Genomic DNA, 20,779 nt, shown 5'->3' with positions numbered 1-20,779 from the left:
GCTGCCCAGGCAGGGACACACAGGCTGTTTGTTCTGGTGCCCGCTGAGGAATCAGAACTGGGAGTGGGGAGGAGAGAGTGGCTCCTTTCTCCTGCCTGTTCTGGTTGGGGGAGTAGCCCCGACACACAGGGTAAGGCCCCAGCTTTTCCCTCTCTCTGACGCACGTACCGCAGGCTTGGCACTGTGGTTTCTGAGTCCTGACCCTAGGTGCTGCAGGGCTCCCAGCCAGTGCCCAGCATTGACCATCTGGTCTCTCGGCTGGCCAGCCAGAAGGTGGATCACTGCCTGGGAGCTGCTCGCACTGCATGACATACGGTGCCTGGGGCTTTGCACAGAGCAAGTGGTCGGCTGGGACCAGACAGACCCCTAGCTGGAACCCTGCAAGGATGCCTGGGTAGGGCTGGAGGAGGAGTCCCTGCCAGGGCAGAGGGAGCCAGGGGGTTAGTGTCTCTCTGGGCAAGTTGCGGCAGCGCCGAGGAAAGGAGGTCGAGGTTGCCGTAGTGCAGAGGATGTGGGAGAGATCTCTCCTCATCGCTGTTTTCTGTGCAGTTTCTTTTTACGAGTCAGTGCGTTTCCGCTTCCTTGGCCGTAAGCTGCAACGAAAGGTCAGGGCCCTTGTGTGAAAAAGGAAGCAAGTGCCCTAGGTGAGTGGTTTTCAGACTCTTTTTCTAGGAACCCAGTTGAAGAAAATCGTTGATGCCCACGACCCTACTGAGCTGGGGATGAGGGGTTTGGGGAATTGGAGGGGCTCAGGGCTGGGGCAGAGGGTTGGGATGCAGGAGGGGCTCAGGGCTCTGGGCTGGGGGTGCAGGCTCTGGGGTGCAGGAAGGAGTTCTGGGTTTCGGGGGGCTCAGAGCTGGGGCAGGGGATTGGGGCACAGGGTTAGGGCACGTTAGAAACACCTAGTCTCCACCCCCCCGGGAATAGCCCCTCGGGCACGATCTGCTGGCCCTGGGCCCGCAGCCCCGAGCCTGCTGCTGCGTCTGCACGATCTGCACAACAGGGCGGGTGTGTGACTGAATCGCAGCTGTTGTCCCCTCCTCTCTTCCTTCCTCTTCCCCGTGTTTTGTGCTGTGCTGCCTGACTCAGCACAGCCCCTGTTTCCGTGGGACTCGCCTGGGAGGTGGCAGAGCCCAGCACACCCTTCTCCAGCAGCCAGCCCCCGCTCACTGGGCTGAATTAGCTGGGGAATAGCCCAGCCAGCACCCTCGGCTGTACTCTGCCCATGGCTCACTAGCCCTGGGGGGCCTGTTTTAGAAATGACAAGTGGGAGATGAAGAGAAGAGGGCGCTGCTGAGAGAGAGAGTTGTTTGGAGAACTCCAGGCCCCGGTTTTGTCTGGATCCGGCCTCGAGCTGCTGGAATTGGACTTGAGACCCCGAGATGACCCAGCCATTCTCTTTCACCCTTTGCGTTCCGGAGAGTAGGGACGGTGCCAGGTGAGTTGCATGGCCATTTGCCTCCTTGCTGCCTGGGAGGGGAGCACTCCATCTGTCCAGACCTGCACCTCTGACGTGCCCACCACCGAGGTGTCTAGGGTCCATTTATGTAACTCAGAGCAGCAACCCTGCTGCCCCACTTGACTGACTGCCAGGGGCATGGTCCCTGGACTCTGCCCACTCCACTGGGGAACCTATCCAGACACAGCCATTGCATCCTGTCCTTAACACGGCAGCACTCGGGCTTCTCCTAGTCTGCGGTGGGAGGGAGCCTCTCAGCCCGAGCCATCCACCCTGGCCCTGGAGAGGCTCCCACTGGCCCTGCCAAGAGGGTGTCCTGGTGGAGCACGGCTGCCACAGCAACAGCCTCCATTGTGGGGGCACTTGTCTGCCCTCCCCATGTGGGGATGGGGGCCGTGCAGCTCAGAACTTGCCGCCCTGGGGATACCGAGGGGAAATGGGAAGATTGGTGCAGCGCGTCCCTGTGCAGACAGAATTGTCCTGGGGTGGCAATGAGGGTGATCCCGCTCGGGAGTTGCTCTGGGGCAGTGGCCCCATGGGCTCTGTGACCCTGCATGGTAGCAACTCCACAGGCCTTGGAACTCAGTCAGATCCCCAGGCCATGGCCCTTGGGTTCTTCTGGGGTGCAGCCAGGGGCTGCTGTGTCCCAGCACCACCCCCGCTGAGTTGACAAGAGGATGCTGCTAGAATCTGGCATCTTTACAAACCTGTGACCTGGACACCTCCCGTCTTGAGCCCAAGGGCCGCGGGTTACAGTCATGGTGGGCGCGGTTACCTGCCGCTCAGCCTGTATCTTGGCTTCTGTGTTTCCCACAGCCCAGATCTGAGCCTGGGCGATGAGGGTGCTATGCACAGTTCCTTCCAGCAGCTCCTCCAGGAGCAGGAGCTGGAGCTGGAGCAGGAGCTGGAGCAGGAGCTGGAGCTGGAGCTGCAGGAGCTGACCGTCGGGGGCAGAGGTAAAGCAGTGACCTGCAGCACGGGTGTATCTGGGAGCGCTTTGCAGCCCAAGAAGCTGTGTGTGCTGGGGGGGCACAGGTTATAGCTCAAACACGAAGCCTAGTTTGTGCTCCTGAGACTCTTCCTGGCATTTACTAGTACAACGTTCCATCGTCCAAGCGCTCGCCAAGGTGTCACCCCCGCCCCTCACCCCCTCCCACACCCCAACCACCTGCCCCAGCCCAGTGAAAGTGAGTGAGGGTGGGGGAGACTGAACCGTCTAGGGAGGGGGAATGTAGTGAGTGGGGGGCAGGGCTGTGGGGCAGGGTGGGGGGGCCTCAGGGAAGGGGTGAGGCTAGGGTGTTCAGTTTTGTGCTATTAGAAAGTTGGCAACCCTGTCGCCAAGCCGTCAGGAGGGGCCCATGGAGCTCGGGCAAGCTTGTTGACAAGGGAGGCTCTGAGCCCTCGGGCCCGGTGCTGGAACAGACAGACCCTGTGGGGGTTAGCAGGGAGCACTCTGTTCCTGGGGTGCCTCTGGCCAGTGCCACTGCAAGGGCCAGCAGCTCGTCTCGGGGCCAAGCGTCTGCTCTGAACAGGTGCAGGCCTGAGCGAGGCATACGGGGAGCCCAGGCACGGAGCTGCAGGCCTGGCTGGGGATTGTCCCCAGGAGCCCGCGGGGAATTCCCTCTCTGATCCCGACAGGCAGAGCTCAGTGCATTTCCTCGCCTTCTCCCAGAAAACCTGGCCCATGGGGCTGCTGCAGCCGGCCGCACTGAGGTCTGGGAGGAGCCAGAGCCGAGAGGAGAGCACCCGGATTTCTCTTCAGCCACGCTACAGATCCTTGCCCGCATGCCCAGCCGCACCATCGGTGAGCATGAGCCCCGGGAAGCCAACCACGCAGCCCCAGCCCGGCTCCGGTCCTGCTGCCCGCCCCCAGCCTGGCCTGATCCCCGTACAGAGTGGGCTGAGGAGACTGGAGCCAAGAGTCCTGGGCCCGCTCATGGCTGCATGGCCCAGGCGCCGGCTAGTCGCACCTCCCGACCCAGCTGGACCAGCCCCGGGTGTCACGGAGTGTGGGGGAGTCCAGGCCCTGCACCCCTCTTCCTGGGATTCACTGAGACTCTCAGCCAGCCAGTAAAACAGGAGGTTTATTGGACAACAGGAACACAGTCCAAAACAGAGCTTGTGGGTACACCCAGGACCCCTCAGTCCAGTCCTTCTGGGGGAGCAGGGAGCTCAGACCCCAGCCCTGGGGTTCCCTGTGTTCCTCCACCCAGCCCCAAACTGAAACTAACCCCCCCAGCAGGCCCTCTCCTGCAGCCCCCGTCCACATTCCTGGGCAGAGGTGTCACTTCCCCCGCCCCGTCCTGGCTCAGGTGACAGGCTCTCAGGTCTCCCCTCCCCAGGGCACATTCCCAGGTCAACACTCCCCCTCCCTGCTGCGTCCCATCCTCACACCGGGGCAGACCAGTGGTTCTCCAAGAGCCAAACCTGCCCTCACCTGCCCGCCCCAAGCTGTGCCCCACACCCGTCTGCCCCAATACCATTCCACGCCAACCCCTGCCCCAAACTGTGCCCCCCACCCTGCCCTCACCCCAATATCCCACCATCACCTGCCTGTCCGCCCCGGGCTGCAGCCCCCCGACCTCCACCACCACCCTGCCCCCACCTGCGCCAAGCTGTGCCCCCCACCCTGACACTACCGTGTCCCCACCAACCCCGCCCTGCCCCAACCCCCACTGTAGGAACCTGAGCAGCGCAATGCCCCCAGCTGGGACCCTCATTCATGAGGCAGCTGGAAGCAAAGCTGAGGGGAGGGGGACCCGATGCCTCTGCCTGGGGCAGCCCCCGAGGAGACCTGTCTTCCAGAGGCTGCTGATCGCCCAGCCCCGCTGGCTCCCTGGCCAGGGAGCGCGCATTCGCTCACCCCCAGCGTGCCGGCTGTGTGTTCCAGGGCACAGCCGAGGAGCCATTATCTCACAGTGCTACAACCGCACAACCAAGCTTCGCCGCCGGACTAGCCGGCCGCCGCTGCACCAAGCGTCCCGCTCTGCACGGCCCAGCCTGCGGCAGTACGACCTGGAGCTGGACGCCGGCCGCTCAGAGCAGGAAGGTGAGCGGCTGTTGCTGCAGCTGGTGCTGGGAGTGCCATGCACTGCTCAGGCTGCAGGGCCAGGCATCCCAGCGCCCCCCTCGGGATGGGGGGGGGCCACGTGGCCAGCGCCCCCCTCGGGATGGGGGAGGGGCCACGTGGCCAGCGCCCCCCTCGGGATGGGGGAGGGGCCACGTGGCCAGCGCCCCCCTCGGGATGGGGGGGGCCAACGTGTCCAGCGCCCCCCTCGGGATGGGGGAGGGGCCACGTGGCCAGCGCCCCCCTCGGGATGGGGGAGGGGCCACGTGGCCAGCGCCCCCCTCGGGATGGGGGAGGGGCCACGTGGCCAGCGCCCCCCTCGGGATGGGGGAGGGGCCACGTGGCCAGCGCCCCCCTCGGGATTGGGGGGGCCACGTGGCCAGCGCCCCCCTCGGGATGGGGGAGGGGCCACGTGGCCAGCGCCCCCCTCGGGATGGGGGAGGGGCCACGTGGCCAGCGCCCCCCTCGGGATGGGGGAGGGGCCACGTGGCCAGCGCCCCCCTCGGGATGGGGGAGGGGCCACGTGGCCAGCGCCACCCCCCCCGGGATGGCAGCGATGCTGAGCTGGGGCGATGGCCTGGAACGGAATTCCTGCCCCATCTCATTCCCTGCTCCCCCCACACCTTGGCTGAGAATGGGCCGGTCCCTGCAGCCCATGGACATGGAGGCTCCCCCTCTTCTGCCCAGGGTGCCCCACTTTGCCCTGCGTGACCCTTGCTGCGATTCTGCTCCCCAGACACACACAGCCTGCTGGTGAAGGAGCTGCAGACCCTCTCGAGCAGCCAGAGGAACCACATACTGCAGGCGATGCCCGTGAGCCTGGCAGAGAAACGCAGCCTCAGGTCCGTCCCCACCAGGGACAGGGGAAGCAGCAGGTGCCAGCTCTGCCCCCACACCTAAGCGGAGTCTCTCTGGCCTGAGGAACCTGGGTGGGGCGGGGGCTCAGAGAGCGTGGGGGTGAATAGAGGAGGCCGGTGTCCCCTGTGGGCAGCGTGGGGTCTCCCAAGAGCAGAACTGTCCCCTCCTGCGGATTCTCCCTTGTGGTGTCTGAGCTGTGGTGTGACGGGACTGTGTGTTGCAGGCAGGAGTTGGGTGGACACAGAAGCACCCTGAGGAAACCCGAGAGAACCAGGTGGCCTTTGTCCTGCTGCGGCCAACTCAAACACGACTTCATCACAGTAAGTCCTGCCCCCACCCACTGCAGGTGCCAGGCTGGGCCCTTGGCAGCACCAGCTGCTGGGCCAGGAGGGGCGGATCTGATTTTTGTCTGGAGAAACCTCGCAGAGTCAAAGGCCCCGTGCTGCAGGACAGGAGCCCCATATCTCCTCTCCCTCCCCGCACTCCCCACCCCAGGCTGTGGCCCCTGGCAGAGTCCTGCAGTTCGCGCCAGGCCCTGCTGCACTCCTGTCTCTCGCTGGGAATTAAGATAGTGGCTGGTTTTTTCCCCAGTTGTTTATGAAGCAGCTCAGATAAATTCAGAGCTGGGTGGAGCCCCCCAGGGAGGGGACCCTGGGGACTCTCCAGCGTCTGTGGGAACAGGCGCCTTGTCTGGTCATAGATTTCAGAGTAACAGCCGTGTTAGTCTGTATTGAAGTGAGCTGTAGCTCACGAAAGCTTATGCTCAAATAAATTGGTTAGTCTCTAAGGTGCCACAAGTCCTCCTTTTCTTTTTGTCTGGTCATAGAATCATAGAAGATCAGGGTTGGAAGGGACCTCAGGAGATCATCTAGTCCAACCCCCTGCTCAAAGCAGGACCAATCCCCAATTTTTTTCCCGATCCCTAAATGGCCCCCTCAAGGATTGAGCTCACAACCCTGGGTTTAGCAGGCCAATGCTCAAACTGAGCTCTCCCTCCCTCCGGGTCTCCCCGTGTGTCCTGGGAAGCTGAAGGCTTGGGATTTCTGCTGGGAAGGGAGCACATTTCTGGGGGCAGGGGAAGGTCTAGCCCAGCACTCACTGGCCAGGGTGGTTCTGTTCGTGCTACTGGGGGTTCTCTCCCTGTTATGCTGAGTGCTCCCTGCCTGGAGCTGTCACTGGCATGGGGCCAGGACCTGCCCGGGCTGAGCCCCGGCGCTGTGGTGAATGGTGGGGGCCTGGTTCTGGTAGGTGCACAGAGGCCCCGAGCTGGTGACAGCCCTTCCACCGGAGACTCCAGCAGTGCAGACCGAACGGCGCTAGATGCGCACGGGACACCTGAGACGTGATGCTTAAAGGACACAAACCTCTTCCAGTCGCAGCTGCCATTGTGCTCAGCTCCCAGGGGCATGGTACATCTCTGTCCGTCCCTCTGCGCCCCTGGGCCACTCAGCAAAGCCCTCGCTGGAGTAGCCGAGCGGGAGGAAGGCGATGGGGCCGGGAGCAGCAGAGGGAGAGCATGGCAGGCTAGAGTCCAGGAGCAGCTTGGCTGCGCTAAGCAGAGTTGGGCCTTGCGAGACGGTAGCAGCATGCATGCTGCAGGGATTTCCACGGCTGAGAGGGGAGGTTGGAGGGGCTGCAGGGGTGCCTCGGACGGGTTGGCCCTGGCCCCCTTTTCTGAGCGGAGTTCTGTTCCCCTCCAGGGGTTCCGGAGTCTCTGGGATGGGTTCCTCTCCCTCCTCCACTCCCTCCAGCCCTGGCATCAGTCCCTGAAGCAGATCGGCGGCCGCTTCGGCTCCAGTGTCTTGTCCTACTTCCTCTTCCTCAAGACGCTTCTCACGTTCAATGCCTTCTTGTTCCTGACCCTCTTGATCTTCGTGGTAGCCACGCAGGCCAGGTACCCCCCGGCCGCTGGGAACAGCAGGCTCTTCACAGGGCTTGAGCTCCTCACGGGGGCGGTGAGTACTGCGCTGGAGGGCGAGACCTCGGAGACCCACCTCCCTCTGTCTGCGTTCCCCAGCCCCAGGGCAGCACCCACATGCCCTGCCACCCCTCGGTGCTCAGGCACAGACAGGATCTGCATCCCCTGCTCAGCAGGAGCTCTGCTTCCAGCCCAGAGCCAGGTGCTTCAGAGAAAGGTGCCCCCGCCCTGCAACAGGGCCTGGGCCCGCCGTACAGCAGCTGCAGCCTGCATCGGATTTCTTTGGCCCGGACAGGGGACCGGATCCCAGGGACGGGCGGGGGGAGAGGGGAGCAGCACCACCACTGCTGAGCAGCACCCGTCATGGTGCCTGGAGGTGGAGCCCAGGGATCATAGAGACGTCGGGCTGGAAGGGACCTCGAGAGGCAGGACCAAGAAACCCGAGACCCACCTGGGTTTGTCCAGCCTGTTCCTAAAACCCTCCAGCGACGGGGATCCACGTCTCCCTTGGGAGCCCATGCAGAGTCCCCCTGCTCTGCAGCTGGGGGAGGCAGTGGGGCCCACTCCTGTCCTCTCCCTGCAGGGCTACTTCACTCAGACTCTGATGTACTACGGCTACTACAGTAACTTCACCCTGAACGACCCCTGCACCCCCAGCTGTGGGAGGTGCCAGCCTGGCAAAGGCCATCTCCCGTACAACATGCCGCTGGCCTATGTGTTCACCATTGGGGTCTCCTTCTTCAGTACATGCATCCTGCTGGTGTACAGGTAAGGCGCCCTCCCTGCTCACTGGCTGTGCCTTGCATTATTCACCCAGGCGCCCGCATCTGAGCACTTACCCCCCACCGCCCCGACCTCTGGGCCCACCCTGTCTGGGCTATTGTATGGCCTCTGCCCCTTGACTTACCCCAGCCCCATGCTCTCCGCGGCACCCACTGATGGCTCGGAAATGCCCCCCTTTCCTTTCCTTTCTCTTCTCTGCAATCTCCGTTCCCTGGCTGCTCCTCTTTCAGCATGTCCCGATCCTTTGGCGAGAGTTACCGCGTGGGCAGCACGTCGGGGCACTTTGCCATGAAAGTGTTCTGTGCCTGGGACTACAAGGTGATCCAGAGACGCTCCGTCAGGCTGCAGAACGAAAACATCCGGACCCAGCTGAAGGCGAGTGCTGCGCAGAGGATTTCCACCCGGCTCCAGGCTCATTGAGACGGCCTGGGTTGGCCACAGGGTTCAAGCAATGGCCTGAGATTTGGCAGATGTGGGTTCAACTCCTGGCTCTGCCACAGTCTCCCTGTGGGACCTTGGGCAAGACCCTTAAACTCTGTGCCTCAGTCCCCATCTGTTCAAGCCAGGGGGCAACACTGCCTGCTCTGGCTTGTCTAGGGAGCTGGGAAGCACTTCGAGTTAGAACTCTTTTTCCTTGTGTACAGGTAGCACCTAGCCCCAGGGACCCCTGGGCTCAGTGGGACCTGTGGGCACTACCCCAATTATAACAATATCACTGACCATATTATAGATTCAGTTCCTCTATTAGGGACCAATCTGTGCAGACTTTCACCCACAGCTCTGCCGGTGCCCTGTAGCCCAGACTCACAGCTGCCCCTGCCCCTCCTCCCACAGCTGTGCCGGTGCCCCTCACTATTGCTCTGCCCCGCTGTGTTACTCCTGGGCTGCTCCTGAGCCAGGAACGACCACCATGGTGGCTTTGTGACTGGGCAAGCTGGGGATTAAACTGAAGCCACAAAATTCACTTTCACTTGTGACCTAAAGCTGGATTTGAGCCTGAATCCCCACAGCTGAAAGATGGGTGTGTTACACCAGGTCCTGGCCCGTTCCCCAAGGATCGACCCCTGCCCTCGTGTTGGAAACTCCCCTCTTCCGCCCCTTGGGACAACAGCTCTCTTGGTGCATCCAAAGGCCCTGGGTCCTTTGGCTGCTCCCGGGTCCATTCCACCACTCCCTCCTTCCTGGGGAGGCGTTCGCCGCTCCTGACCTGCAGCCCGTTCCCAGCGAACGCTGTGCCCGTCTGTCAGCCCCAGGAACGTCGGTACAATCAGGACAGTCCGTTGCGGTGGTGTTTTGCAGGAGCTGCTAGGAGAGTGGCAATCCAAGTCCCGCCCACTGAGCCTGTGCAGGAGGCTCGGCAGGATGGTGGTTCTCAGTCTGGCCTGGGCACTGTCCCTGGGCACCGTCCTAGGCTGTGTCATCGCAGTGTATTACTTCTCCGAACACCTGCTCATGGTGAGTGCGGGCCCTGTGCTGGGCCCTCCTCTCATAAGGGGCTGTCATCCCTGCCTGGAGGGGCATCCCGGAGCTAGCGGGGCGGGGGCCGGGCTCTGCAGAGACACGGGCAGTCGCACTGTTCCCGAGAGGCCAGGGATGCTCTGGTGCAGCCAGAGTCCTGTGTGTGGTCTGCAGGCCAGTAATCCCCTTGGTGCCGGCTTTCCAGGTGCACCGGGACAGCCGAGACGGGGGGAGCAGCGAGGCCCGGCAGGAAGCCTTCCTGCTGGTCCTGCCTATGGTGGTGTCCCTGATGAACCTGGTGATGCCGTACCTGTATAACCTGCTGGCAGCCTGGGAGAAGCAGGAGTCTCCAGCGCTGGAGGTGTACGTGGCCATCTGCAGGTAGGGCAGTGGGGGTGGGGCGTACCCCCCTCCGTCTGGGGGTTTCTTTTGGTCTTGGTTGCTGTGTTACAGCTAGAAATCCAGCACTGGGAGCCTGGGACTCCCTGAAGGACCTGGGCTTGAGCACCCCTCTCAGTGAGCCACAGGCCTTCCGTCCTCCTCCTCCTCCTTAGCACCAGGGGGGCACCTTGTGCTCCGGGGCGGGCCCGGGCTGCTCTTAGGCCTGGCCAGGGGCTGCCCCAGGGGGACAATGGAGATGCATGCAGCTGGTGCCTTCCACTGCCAGGCACTCTGCACTGAGATCTCGGAGCAGCTGAACGGAGCAAGCGAGCTCACGTGCTTTTGCCCACCAGAGCTCTCTGTCCATCCCTGCCCTGCTCCTCTTGCTGGCATGGGATTGCTCGCTCTCACTCACTCTCCGATACCTCCCTCTCTCCCTTTCTCTTTCGTCCTGAGGAATTTGATTCTGAAGATGGTCGTCCTGGGCCTGCTGTGTTACCACTGGCTGAGTCGGAAGAGGGGATACTACTTGGAGGACGAGGTCAGTCTGCATTGGTTGCAACCTCTGCTTGTTGAGAGCTGGGCCCTTGCAGCTCTGGGCCCCTGCACCCAGCCCACACTCTAGCCCACAGCTGCATGGGCTGTGCAGAAATGAGGATTAAATAGATTTTGTGCATGCTGAGGGAACAAGAGCTACTCGGAGCTACTGAATGGCCCAACTGCACCCTTCAGAGAGAGGAGCACTCATTTAAGCTCTCCCATTGGCCCAGGGATATTGGGACAATCTGCCACCCCTGCTGTGCTGGGTTCAGATTATCAGAGCAGATCCCAAGCTAAATGTGAGTCAACAGTGTAACACTGTGCAAAAAAAGCAAACATCCTTCTGTGATGTATTAGCAGGAGTGTTGTAAGCAAGACATGAAGTAATTCTTCTGCTTTACTCTGCGCTGATTAGGCCCCAACTGGAGTATTGTGTCCAGTTCTGGGCGCCACATTTCAGGAAAGATGTGGACAAATTGGAGAAAATGCAGAGAAGAGCGACAAAAATGATTAAAGGTCAAGAAAACATGACCTATGAAGAGAAATGGAAAAACCTGGGTTTGTTTAGTCTGGAGAAGAGAAGATGGAGCAGGACATGATAACTATTTTCAAGTACATAAAAGGTTGTTAAAGGGAGAAAAATTGTTCTCTTTAACCTCTGAGGACAGGACAAGAAGCAATGGGCTTAAATTGCAGCAAGGGAGGTTTAGGTTGGACATTAGAGAAAACTTCCCAACTGTCAGAGTGGTTCAGCACTGGAATAAATAGCAGAGGGAGGTTGTGGAATCTCCATCGTTGGGGATTTTTAAGAGCAGGTTGGACAAACACCTGTCAGGGATGGTCTAGGTCAGTGGTCACCAGCCAGTCGATCTTGATCGACTGGTTGATCCTGGGGACTCTCCCAGTCAATCCCAGTCTCTGGTGGTGTAGCAGGGCTGCCGCTAAGGCAGGCTCCCTATGTGCCCTGGCCCCACGCTGCTCCCGGAAGCGGCCCGTGTGCCCCGGGAGGGAGGGGGGCAGGGGTCTCTGAGCGCTGCTCCTGTCTGCAAGCACCGCCCCCGCAGCTCCCATTGGCCAGGAATGAGGAACTGTGGCTAATGGGAACTTTGGGGTTGGTGCCTGCAGAGAGGGGCAGCGTGCAGAGCCAAGTCCCCCCGCTGCTCCCTCCCAGGGCCCACAGTGGCGTGTTGGCCCCTTCCAGGAGCTGCATGGGGTCAGGGCAGGCAGGAAGCCTGCCTCAGCCTCGCTCACTGCTCACCAAGGTAAGTACCACCCGGTGGGAGTCCACACCTCAATCCCCAGCCCTGAGCCCCCTCCCAGAGTCAGCACCCCATACCCCCTCCTGCACCCCACACCCTCTCCTGCACCCCAACACTCTGCCCCAGCCCAGATTCCCCTCCTGCATCCAAACTCTCTCCCAGAGCTTGCACCCCTCACCCCAACCCCCTGCCCCAGGCTCAGCCCAGAGCCCCCTCACATACTGCGAACCTCTCGGCCCTAGCCCAGAGCCCACACCCCGTCCCGAACCCCAACCCCCTGCCCCAGCCCGGTGAAAGTGAGTGAGAGTAGAAGAGAGTGAACGACGGAGAGAGGGGGGAGATGGAGTAAGCAGGACTGGGCCCCAGGGAAGGGGTGGAGTAGATCCTGGGTTGCCTTTATATTCAAAAAGTGATCTTGGGCGTAAAAGTGGCTGGAGACCACTGGTCTAGATAATACTTAGGCCTGCCACGAGCGCAGAGGACTGGACACGAGACCTCTCGAGGTCCCTTCCAGTCCTGCGATTCTGTGATTGTTGCTGGCCCTTGCAATGGGCAGGGATGGCACAATGCAGCATAGCAAAGGTCCCGAGTTCCCCTTTCGAAGAGGCAGAGTGTCGTGATCTGAATGCTCAGTGGCTAGGTTTGGCTAGCGAGTGAGAATGTTGCCAGCCCGCCAGTTGCCATGGGAAGAGTGCCTTAGCGGGCAGGGCACCATGAGTGAGTGCCCCACTGTTGAGGGAGCTGCAGGGCAGGTGTTCTCAGATCTTGCTTGGGGGCCACAGGAGAGCTGGTGGGAGGAGGGAGCCATCTCTACCCTTTCCCTGATACCACCCATGCCTGTGTTTTCCCAGTGCTGGGAGACGTCTGTGGGGCAGGAGCTGTACCGCTTTGTGGTGATGGATTTCGTGTTCACGCTCCTGGACACTTTCCTTGGGGAGCTGCTCTGGAGGTAATGCTCGTGCGGTGCCCATCCCTGGTGCTGGGGCCTCCCCGGCTCCGCCATGCAGAGGCAGCTCTGGCTTGCTGGGACATTGGCACATCTTGCTTGCAAGGTTGATCTCTGTTGGAGTGAAAGTTCAGGGGCTGAGTGTCCTGCGGCCTCAGCCCCTTGAGAGTCTCTCTCTGTCTTCCAGGCTCATCTTGGAGAAGAAGCTGATGAGGAAGCAGAGGCCTGAGTTTGACATTGCCCGGAACGTGCTGGAGCTGATCTATGGGCAGACTCTGACCTGGTGAGGCATCTCCTGCTGCCAGTGGTTCAACAGCTTCCCCCCACCCCTCTGTTATCCGAGTAGCTAGAGCCTCTTCCCAGAGCCAGGAGAGGCAGATCCGCTTCACAAGCCGATAGGCTGCTGCCCGATTACACAGGTGCTTCTGGCTGCCTCACGCAGGAGCTCAGGCACAGAGCAGCGAGCACCTTTAAACCCCCCTGCACACGCAGCTCCCCCGGGAGCGAGAACGCCCCAGGCGGGAAGGTGCCTGACACGCTGCAGGGCTGCGGGCGAGATAAGAACCTGTGCAGAACAGAACGTGCATGGAAGGAGGGCAAATGCTCTGGGGGCCAGGTGTAAGGTCAGGATTACGATTCCCTCGCAACCTGCAGCAGGAGTCGTGTCAATGGCAGAACAAGGCCTCGTGTAGTAACTAACCGTTGGCCTTATTTGTGATTCGTTCAGTGCTGGTCGCTTCCACCCCCACTCAGGCCATCCCGGTTTCTGCCCTTTGTTTCTCTTCTCTCCAAGTCGCTTCTGTTCCTCCAGCCAGACTCCTAGCCGAGTTCCCCCGTCTGAGCCACGCAGGCACCATGCGCCGGTCGCACTCCACTCGCATGTAGCAGGTTTTCTCTGCAGACTCCAGGGCTAGAAACTCACTGTGTGAAAAAGGAAACTGGAAAGGCCGTGCCGTGTGGGTACGGCGTGGGGGTCACGTTGTCAGGCAGGCCAGACGGGCCCCTGGGCCGCACCCTCTGGGTACGGCGTGGGGGTTGTGTTGTCAGGCAGGCTGGATCGGGTGCCTGGGCCGAGCCGTGTGGGTACGGCTTGGGGGTCCCCTTGTCAGGCGGGCCGGATCGGGCCCCCGGGCCGCGCCGTGGGCTTCCACTGCCATTGGATGACAGCACATCTCCTGCCCCACTGAGCTCCCGGAGGGTCCCCTGCTGCCGCCCATGTTCTGGCTCCATTGTGCACTTTGGAAGCCCCCCAGCTGGAGGAGAACAAGGCAATGACCATGTTGCCCCATGGCTGGGGGCACTGGCTCCTGGGGGCGGGGGAGGGCAGGGCTCTCACAAATGTACTGTATCTTTCCTTCTTCCTTTCAGGCTGGGGGTTCTCTTTTGCCCCCTCCTCCCAGCCGTCCAGATCCTCAAGCTGGTGCTCCTGTTCTACATCAAGAAGGTAACGGTCGTCCCCACCCACCGGCCTTCGGCTCGCAGCTGCTGTTCGGCCTCAGCCAGTGCTGCAGCTGCAATCACGCTGTCCAGAGCCGGGAGGTCTAGAGGCTGGATGGGGGGAAAGGTCCCTGCCCAGTTCTATATTCAGCTCTGTCCAGAAACAGAGGAGAGCTCCCTGGGAAGGGAGGGGGCAGACGGGCGTTCCTCACCTGCACCAGGTCTCACCCTCTCCATTTCTATTAGCAGCAGTGGCCTGGGACTCCCTGGGCCAGAGAACATCTGTCCTGTGTGCCGGCCGATGGGGGGTTGTTACACTCGGGTCAGAAGTTAGTAGCTGGTTTAACTCTGTATCTCCAGACCAGCCTGATGAAGAACTGCCAGTCTCCCAGCAAGCCGTGGCGCGCATCTCACATGAGCACCGTCTTCATCACCCTCCTGTGCTTCCCCTCGTTCCTGGGCGCCGCGATCTTCCTCTCCTACACCATCTGGGCGTGAGTGTGTGTAATGAGAACCCTCCGTGCCTACAGAGAGAATGGAGCCAACCAGCTGTGGGGTCTGACTGCTCTACCCTCCCCTTCCCCCCTCCAGCTTCCCAGTGCTTGGGACACAAAGGCTGATTGGGACCAGTCTGCTCCTCGGGGCTGGGCCTGTCTCAGAGCTGCCTGTAAGTCACCGTGTGTGCTTTAGCACTGTACGAATAAAGGCAGCCAGGGGATATTTCCACAGAGAGGATTCGCCTGCCTCCGACTCAGCCCTGCGGTTTCTAAACACCTGTGCACAGCTGGGGGTGGGGCAGGGAGGCGGGGGTGCCTTGGATCAAATCCCTGCTAGAGGAAGTCTTTCCCGGGGCATGGCTGCAGTTGGAGCCCATTCTAGGTGGCATGGAAATCAGGTCTGTGTTGTTTCTGGAGGTAACATCTAGATTCCACACCAAAGGCACAAAGCCCAGGTCAGGTCAGGCGGTGGTTCTGGTAGCAAGTGAATTGCAGCTGGAAGTCGTCCTCTACCACAGGTGTCCATTTGACTTTCATCTGCTCTTTGTCTGCCCAGAGTGAGACCATCCAAAACATGTGGCCCGTTCCGGATGCAGGAGACCATCTACGAGTCAGGGAAGACTTGGGTTCAAGAGCTGGAGAAATGCAGCCCAAACATCGCCTGGTTCACCTGGATCCACAAACACCTGGTGGGAAATACCTTCTTCCTGTTCTTTGTGTCCGGAGTCCTGCTGTGAGTATGTCTGACTTCAGAATCCAAGCCTGAAAACTACAGGCAAACACACCAGGCTGGGCTCCCCGTAGCTGAGAATAGCTGCTCAAGGCATTCAGTCCTTGTACTTTGAGCTCCCTGGTAAGCCGGGACAGCGTCACCCAGGAGCATTCCTGCCTCCGCCCAGAGAGCAGCACTGGTCCTACACTGGGTTTGGCACGCCCCTTTGAACCTAGCTGTTATTTCTCCTTACCACGGCCTCACTCTCCCGTGGGTGGAAGCCTGGAAGAAGGCGTTGGTGCCCCTGCTCCGGCAGCTAATGGAGCGGCTCCCCTGAACCAGGGGGTGGAGCTGCCTCTTCTGCATGAGGGGGTCAGATGTGTCACCCCACTGAAGTTGTGAAGCACAGTCTGACACCCTCACCCCACGCATTGCATCGCCACGGGGGGAGCTGGAGGGCTGCTCAGGGAGTGCGTGTCCCACTCCTCACTCCCTGGCCGCCTGAGGCCGTGAAACAAGTGGCTGAGCGCAGAGAAATTCGTTGGGAGGAGAGGTTGGGTGTGTGAGAAAGGAGGTCTCTGACTGGCTGCTGGGGCCAGCCCAGTTGTCCCCCCCCATCCCCTGTCCGTCCTCCCCCCTGTCCCCTGCTCTGGCTTGGAGAGAATGGCAGGTGATCTAGCCATACATCTGGCATGCGTGGCCCCCTCAAATGTGGGCGTCAGACCCTGAGGCCTGCAGTTCATGTCCTTCCATTGCAGAGCTGTGATCTACCTCCACATCCAGGTGGTGAAAGGCCAGCGGAGAATCATCCGCCTGCTGAAGGAACAGATTGCCAACGTGAGTTCATGGGGCCTCTGCATGCTGCTTGCTTCTTACTGCCTTATGTGTGGGACTTGGGGACCCAGGGAAAGCTGAATTGGGCCTGCCTCTGTGCCAGTACCTTAAAGAAGGCCCTACCATGGCACAGAGAAGTGCCTTTTACATGCCAAGGTTTAAGCCAAAGGTGTGAGGAGAGAGGCTGTTGGGAAGGCCAAGACTATAACTGAGTTCAAAAAAGAACTAGAGAAGTTCCCAGAGGACAGGTCCATCAATGGCTATTAGCCAGGATGGGCAGAGATGGTGTCCCTCGCCTCTATTTGCCAGATGCTGGGAAAGTGTGACTGGGGATGGATCACTTGAGGATTCCCTGTTCTGTTCATTCCCTCTGGGGCACCTGGCACTGGCCACTGTCGGAAGACAGGACACTGGGCTGGATGGACCATTGGTCTGACCCAGTGTGGCCGTTCTTATGAGGAGAGAAGGTTTATGGTACTTATTGGTAATCGGCTGTGGAGCCATAAGGAAAACTGGGGACATAGATTTCAAAGGAGCCAGTGGCTCGGCATTGGTTCCTTGTACCCCATGCTTACACCTCAGGAAGGTGATGGGAGGTGCAAGGTGTAGTCGAGTGGACAGAGCACGGGTCTGGGATCCAGGAACTCCTGAGTTCTAATGGGTGCCTCAGTTAGACACCTACACACACATTTAGGCACCCAAATGAGTGGCCGAGTTTTCACAAGTGCTGAACACCTGCAGCTCCCACTGGATTTTGGCCATAACAGCTGAGCGTTAGTTTCTCCATCTCTCCTATTACAGCGGCTTGTTTTGCCGGGGGTCATGGCCCTGTTCTGCCCCCCTTTGCTCACGGTGGTGTCTCTTCTGTTCTAGGAAGGGGAAGATAAGGTATTTCTCATTCAGAGGCTTCAGTGCATTTATGGGAAGCAAGAGACGCATCCTTGCGTGCCAGGTGAGGCTCAGCGCGTGGCTGGGGGTGGGCAGGGGACGGAGTCGGACTGAAGCTCCTGGACATTGATGCTCCAAGGAGATGAAGGAAATGCTGGGGGGATTTATCCAATGCCTCGTCTGTAAGTGAATGAAGCCTGGGCCCAGCTGCCCTTTCTGCTGCCCCACCCAGCTGAGTTCAGTACAGCTCTGGGCAGTGCAGGTGGCAGCCAGAGCTGCAAAGCAAAGGGCGTCTGTGGTGGGCAAACAGAATCAGCAGGGAATTGCCTGAGCTAGTCAGCATTTCCTGAGCGTCTCCTCCTGCAGAGGAGCAAAATCTCTACCACAGCTGCTGTGCTGCAACGGGGACCCAGATGGGCATCGCCTCCGCTTTCTATGGCAGAGGCAAATAGGTCCAATGTTCCCAGCTGACTTCGTACCGAGGCAGACCAGGCCCTAACTGTGTGGCTGCTACCGTGCCTCACACACGGCACAGGGAATAGCTGCTCACTCCTCTTTCACTGGGAACAGCTTTTGGCTGGGAAACCATTTCCCCTGTGCCTAGGGTGGCTGCGGGGCCATTCAATTCCAGGCCCTGCTGTTCCATGGCGAGGACACCAGGGTGCCTGTTGCCCCATGCAATCCCGGGGCAAGGGAGGCGCACAGGAACCAGAGAGGCTGGACTGTGAGCGAGGGACCATCTCCCTGTGCGTCTGGGCAGCCGCCACACTGGGAGCCAGGACCCGAGGGGCCCTTGGCATTACGGGAGCACAGAGATTTGATGATGACAATGACTGAAGCGCTCCCTTTGTGCTGTAGGAAGGAAGGAGCTGAATGCGTGACCAGGACTTTCCCTCTGGCTGCAGCCTCGCGTTGGAGAGACCGGAGCCGGGAATGGACTTTACAGGGCTGCGCTGAGAGATGTAGACATAGCGCTGAGAAAACCAGTCTCCGGCTGGTGCTGGCACCCAGGCCCTGCCCTACAGCTGCACTGGTGTGTTCTCTTTGGGCAAAAACCTCCGCTCCCGTCATGAACTGGTGCTTGTGACTCTGTCTCCCCAGGGAAGGCTGCCGAGACCTTGCCTTCCATCAGGGCACGGGGTCCAGAAGCCGTGCGGGCGGTCAGGCACGGCTAGAGCTGAGCACATCTGGTGCCAACGGGCCCAAACCAGCCTCTCGTCTGACAGTGGGATGTTTAACGCTGCTGGGCCTTCAGTGGGTGTCTGCGAAGCCACCAGACCCCAACCTGGCTGTCCCAGCAGCTGGGTGGTTTTCAGGAGGCCCCTCCCCTGGGGACGTGTTAGCTCTGTTACTATTAAAACCACGCTCCCTCTTTCTAAGCTCCGAGTTCGGAGTGTGAATGGCAGAGCCATTTATGTTGTTGTTTTCAAGTTCTTCAGGAACTGGCCCAGCTGGTTGCTGGTGAGTGTTTTCTGGCACATGGCTGTGAAAAGAGGGAGCTCCTGGGGCAGCTCATTCTAACATCCACTGATATGCAGGCATGGGGGAGCTCATTCTAACATCCTCACCTCTGTCCCAGAACCTTGTCTGAACTGACCAGGGCTTCTCATTCCCCTGCAACCCCGTGCCCAGAAAGTCTGCCCCAAGGAGCTGATGTTCCAAAATCTGCTTTCACCGTTACGAGCTGTGAGGCAGCAGCCCATCCCAACAGCTTGGTGGCCACCCATGGCACCACTCATGGGCATCTGGCAATTGCTAACTACCTCCGGCCTTTGTTTCTCACTGGATGAGCATGGCTCCTTGGAGAGGCAGGCAAGGCAGAAAAGAATGGACTTAGCAAACTCCACAGCTATTACTGAATGCTAGGACTGACCAGTCAAGCACGGAGGTTTTGTTTCCTGGGGCCTGGCAAGAGCATGAATGCCAGCTTCAGGGCAGACTGTTAGGAACCAGGGCTTAACCCCACATTGCCTGGGAGTTTTAGATTTCACCAGCCAGGTGTCAGGTGAGAACTCCTCAGGCACTGAAACAGCCTTAACATGGAATCACAGATAGACGATGTGACGAAGTGGAACTGTTATTAATGTTTTCTCTGAATAGTGTGGGGGTGCTTCAGTTTCCCCTAGGCAGTTCTTAAGTATCTAGGGGGTGGGATAAGGGTGTATGATCGTTGCAGAGCCCTAGAGGGCAGGGGTGTGCAGGGACACAGAGAATGGCTGACACCCTGTTTCCTGGCAACTGATGGCCTGGCCCTTCCCCCCTGCAAGGTGAGAGCTAAAGGGTTGGAGAACAAAGGAATCTGGTGATCTCCTGGCCCGGGAAAGGGACAAAGCCCAGAGGAGGAGGGGGTGGAGGGTGAGTCAGTTTGGGGCTGGCTGGAGATGAGGAGTGAAGTGCAGACGTGTTGTCTGGCTCACCGCCCCCCAAAATGGACCCGGCTGAGGGGTCCAGTTCTCTGCACCTACAAGCTCTGTGTTAGACCATGTTCCTGTCGTCTAAAAAATCTTCTGTTTTACTGGCTGGCTGAGAGTCACGTCTGACGGTAGAGTTGGGGGGCAGGACCCTCTGGCTTCCCCAGGACCCCGCCTGGGTGGACTCGCTGTGGGAAGCGCACGGAGGGGCAGAGGATGCTGAATGCTCCGAGGTCAGACCTAGGAAGGGGGAAGCTGTGTGAGCTTTGTGTCCTACAGACAGTCTGCTCACCGAAAGGAGACTGCCCCAGAGTCCTGCCTGGCTTCATGGGGAGCAGTTCCAGAGCATCGCCCAGGGACTCCATGACAGACTGGAGTGCCCAAGGGGACTATCTTGTCACCTAGGCAAGCTTGCCTTAGTGATAGATGGTCCCTTACACCCAAAATCACCATAGTCAGGTTACTCCCAGGTTACTCCCAGTCACTTATCCCAGATCAATTGCACTTTAAATCTTACACCAAAGACAATACTTGTAGCCAATCCTATAATAAACTATCTACAGATTTACTAACTAGGAAAAGGAAATAGATATTTACCAGGTTAAAGCAGGAAAAATGAGTTACAGTCTTAAGTTTCAAGAGGTAATAGAAGCTTCTATAATAAGTAAGTTCTATATGACAAGTATCGGGGGCAGCCGTGTTAGTCTGTATCCACAAAAACAACCAGGAGTCCGGTGGCACCTTAAAGACTAACCCATTTATCTGGGGGAAAAAAAAAAAACGCTTATGCTCAAATAAAGCTGTTAGTCTTCAAGGTGCCACCGGACTCCTGGTTGTTTAAGTTCTGTATGTTCTTCAAGGCTAACCCAGGCCAAGCACTGCAGGTCGTTTGCTTATGCTTACTAATCCTTGCCCCTCAAAGTCCAAGCAATATAAAGATACAGCTTCTCCTTGTTAGGGCTTTTTATCCCTTCCCTCCTTCTGCTTGGAGTTACAAGTTCAGCGGTTGGAAGGAATTCAGTTGCACATCGCCTCTTCTTTGTGTGTGGTGGGGGGAGCAACCAACAAAGTATTTTGTCCTCTGATGTCCCACAATGGTTCATCTGGTGGTGTTGGATCTTCTTTCCTTGGGGAGGAGAGAACACCTCTTGGGGCAATTGGTATTTCATGTTTGTTAATGCTTCTCTTCTGCCTGGTGATTTACAGTTACAGAGCAAACCCTTAACTAGTCACTTATAAGAGGAGCTAAGTGAAATTAATGCAGGCAGTAAGTTACGAGCATTTAATAAAGTCTGAACACTAAGCACATTTATAACTCAGCTTGCACCCCG

The 20,779-nt window shown here is 59.3% G+C and overlaps 1 protein-coding gene across 9 annotated transcripts; it reads left to right on the top strand.

Moving 5' to 3' along the window:
- Positions 1 to 457: 457 nt before the first annotated feature.
- TMC6 (transmembrane channel like 6) lies at positions 458 to 18,448 on the top strand. Of its 9 annotated transcripts, none has more exons than XM_077834564.1 (20): positions 458 to 644; positions 1,258 to 1,438; positions 2,276 to 2,415; positions 3,132 to 3,263; positions 4,350 to 4,508; positions 5,263 to 5,368; positions 5,608 to 5,704; positions 7,085 to 8,070; positions 8,316 to 8,460; positions 9,385 to 9,540; positions 9,749 to 9,924; positions 10,381 to 10,465; positions 12,575 to 12,672; positions 12,857 to 12,952; positions 14,038 to 14,113; positions 14,467 to 14,600; positions 15,160 to 15,336; positions 16,074 to 16,152; positions 17,023 to 17,101; positions 17,896 to 18,448. In XM_077834564.1, the coding sequence occupies exons 2-20, from the start codon at positions 1,383 to 1,385 to the stop codon at positions 17,916 to 17,918; spliced, it is 3,000 nt and encodes a 999-aa protein (XP_077690690.1). In that variant the 5' UTR covers positions 458 to 644; positions 1,258 to 1,382; the 3' UTR covers positions 17,919 to 18,448. The 9 variants fall into 9 exon arrangements, 7 of the variants coding, with proteins under 7 accessions (XP_077690690.1, XP_077690694.1, XP_077690691.1 ...); XM_077834567.1 differs by lacking the exon at positions 458 to 644 and having other exon boundaries at positions 1,081 to 1,438; positions 7,085 to 7,339; positions 7,886 to 8,070; XR_013348015.1 differs by lacking the exon at positions 458 to 644 and having other exon boundaries at positions 1,067 to 1,438; positions 16,099 to 16,152; positions 17,896 to 17,911.
- The last annotated feature ends 2,331 nt before the right edge of the window (positions 18,449 to 20,779 follow it).

This window comes from Eretmochelys imbricata, chromosome 14 (assembly GCF_965152235.1).
Source record: "Eretmochelys imbricata isolate rEreImb1 chromosome 14, rEreImb1.hap1, whole genome shotgun sequence".
NCBI lineage: Eukaryota > Metazoa > Chordata > Testudines > Cheloniidae > Eretmochelys > Eretmochelys imbricata.
Note: the sequence above shows the minus strand (reverse complement) of the source record. Positions and strands in the feature narration are given on the sequence as shown.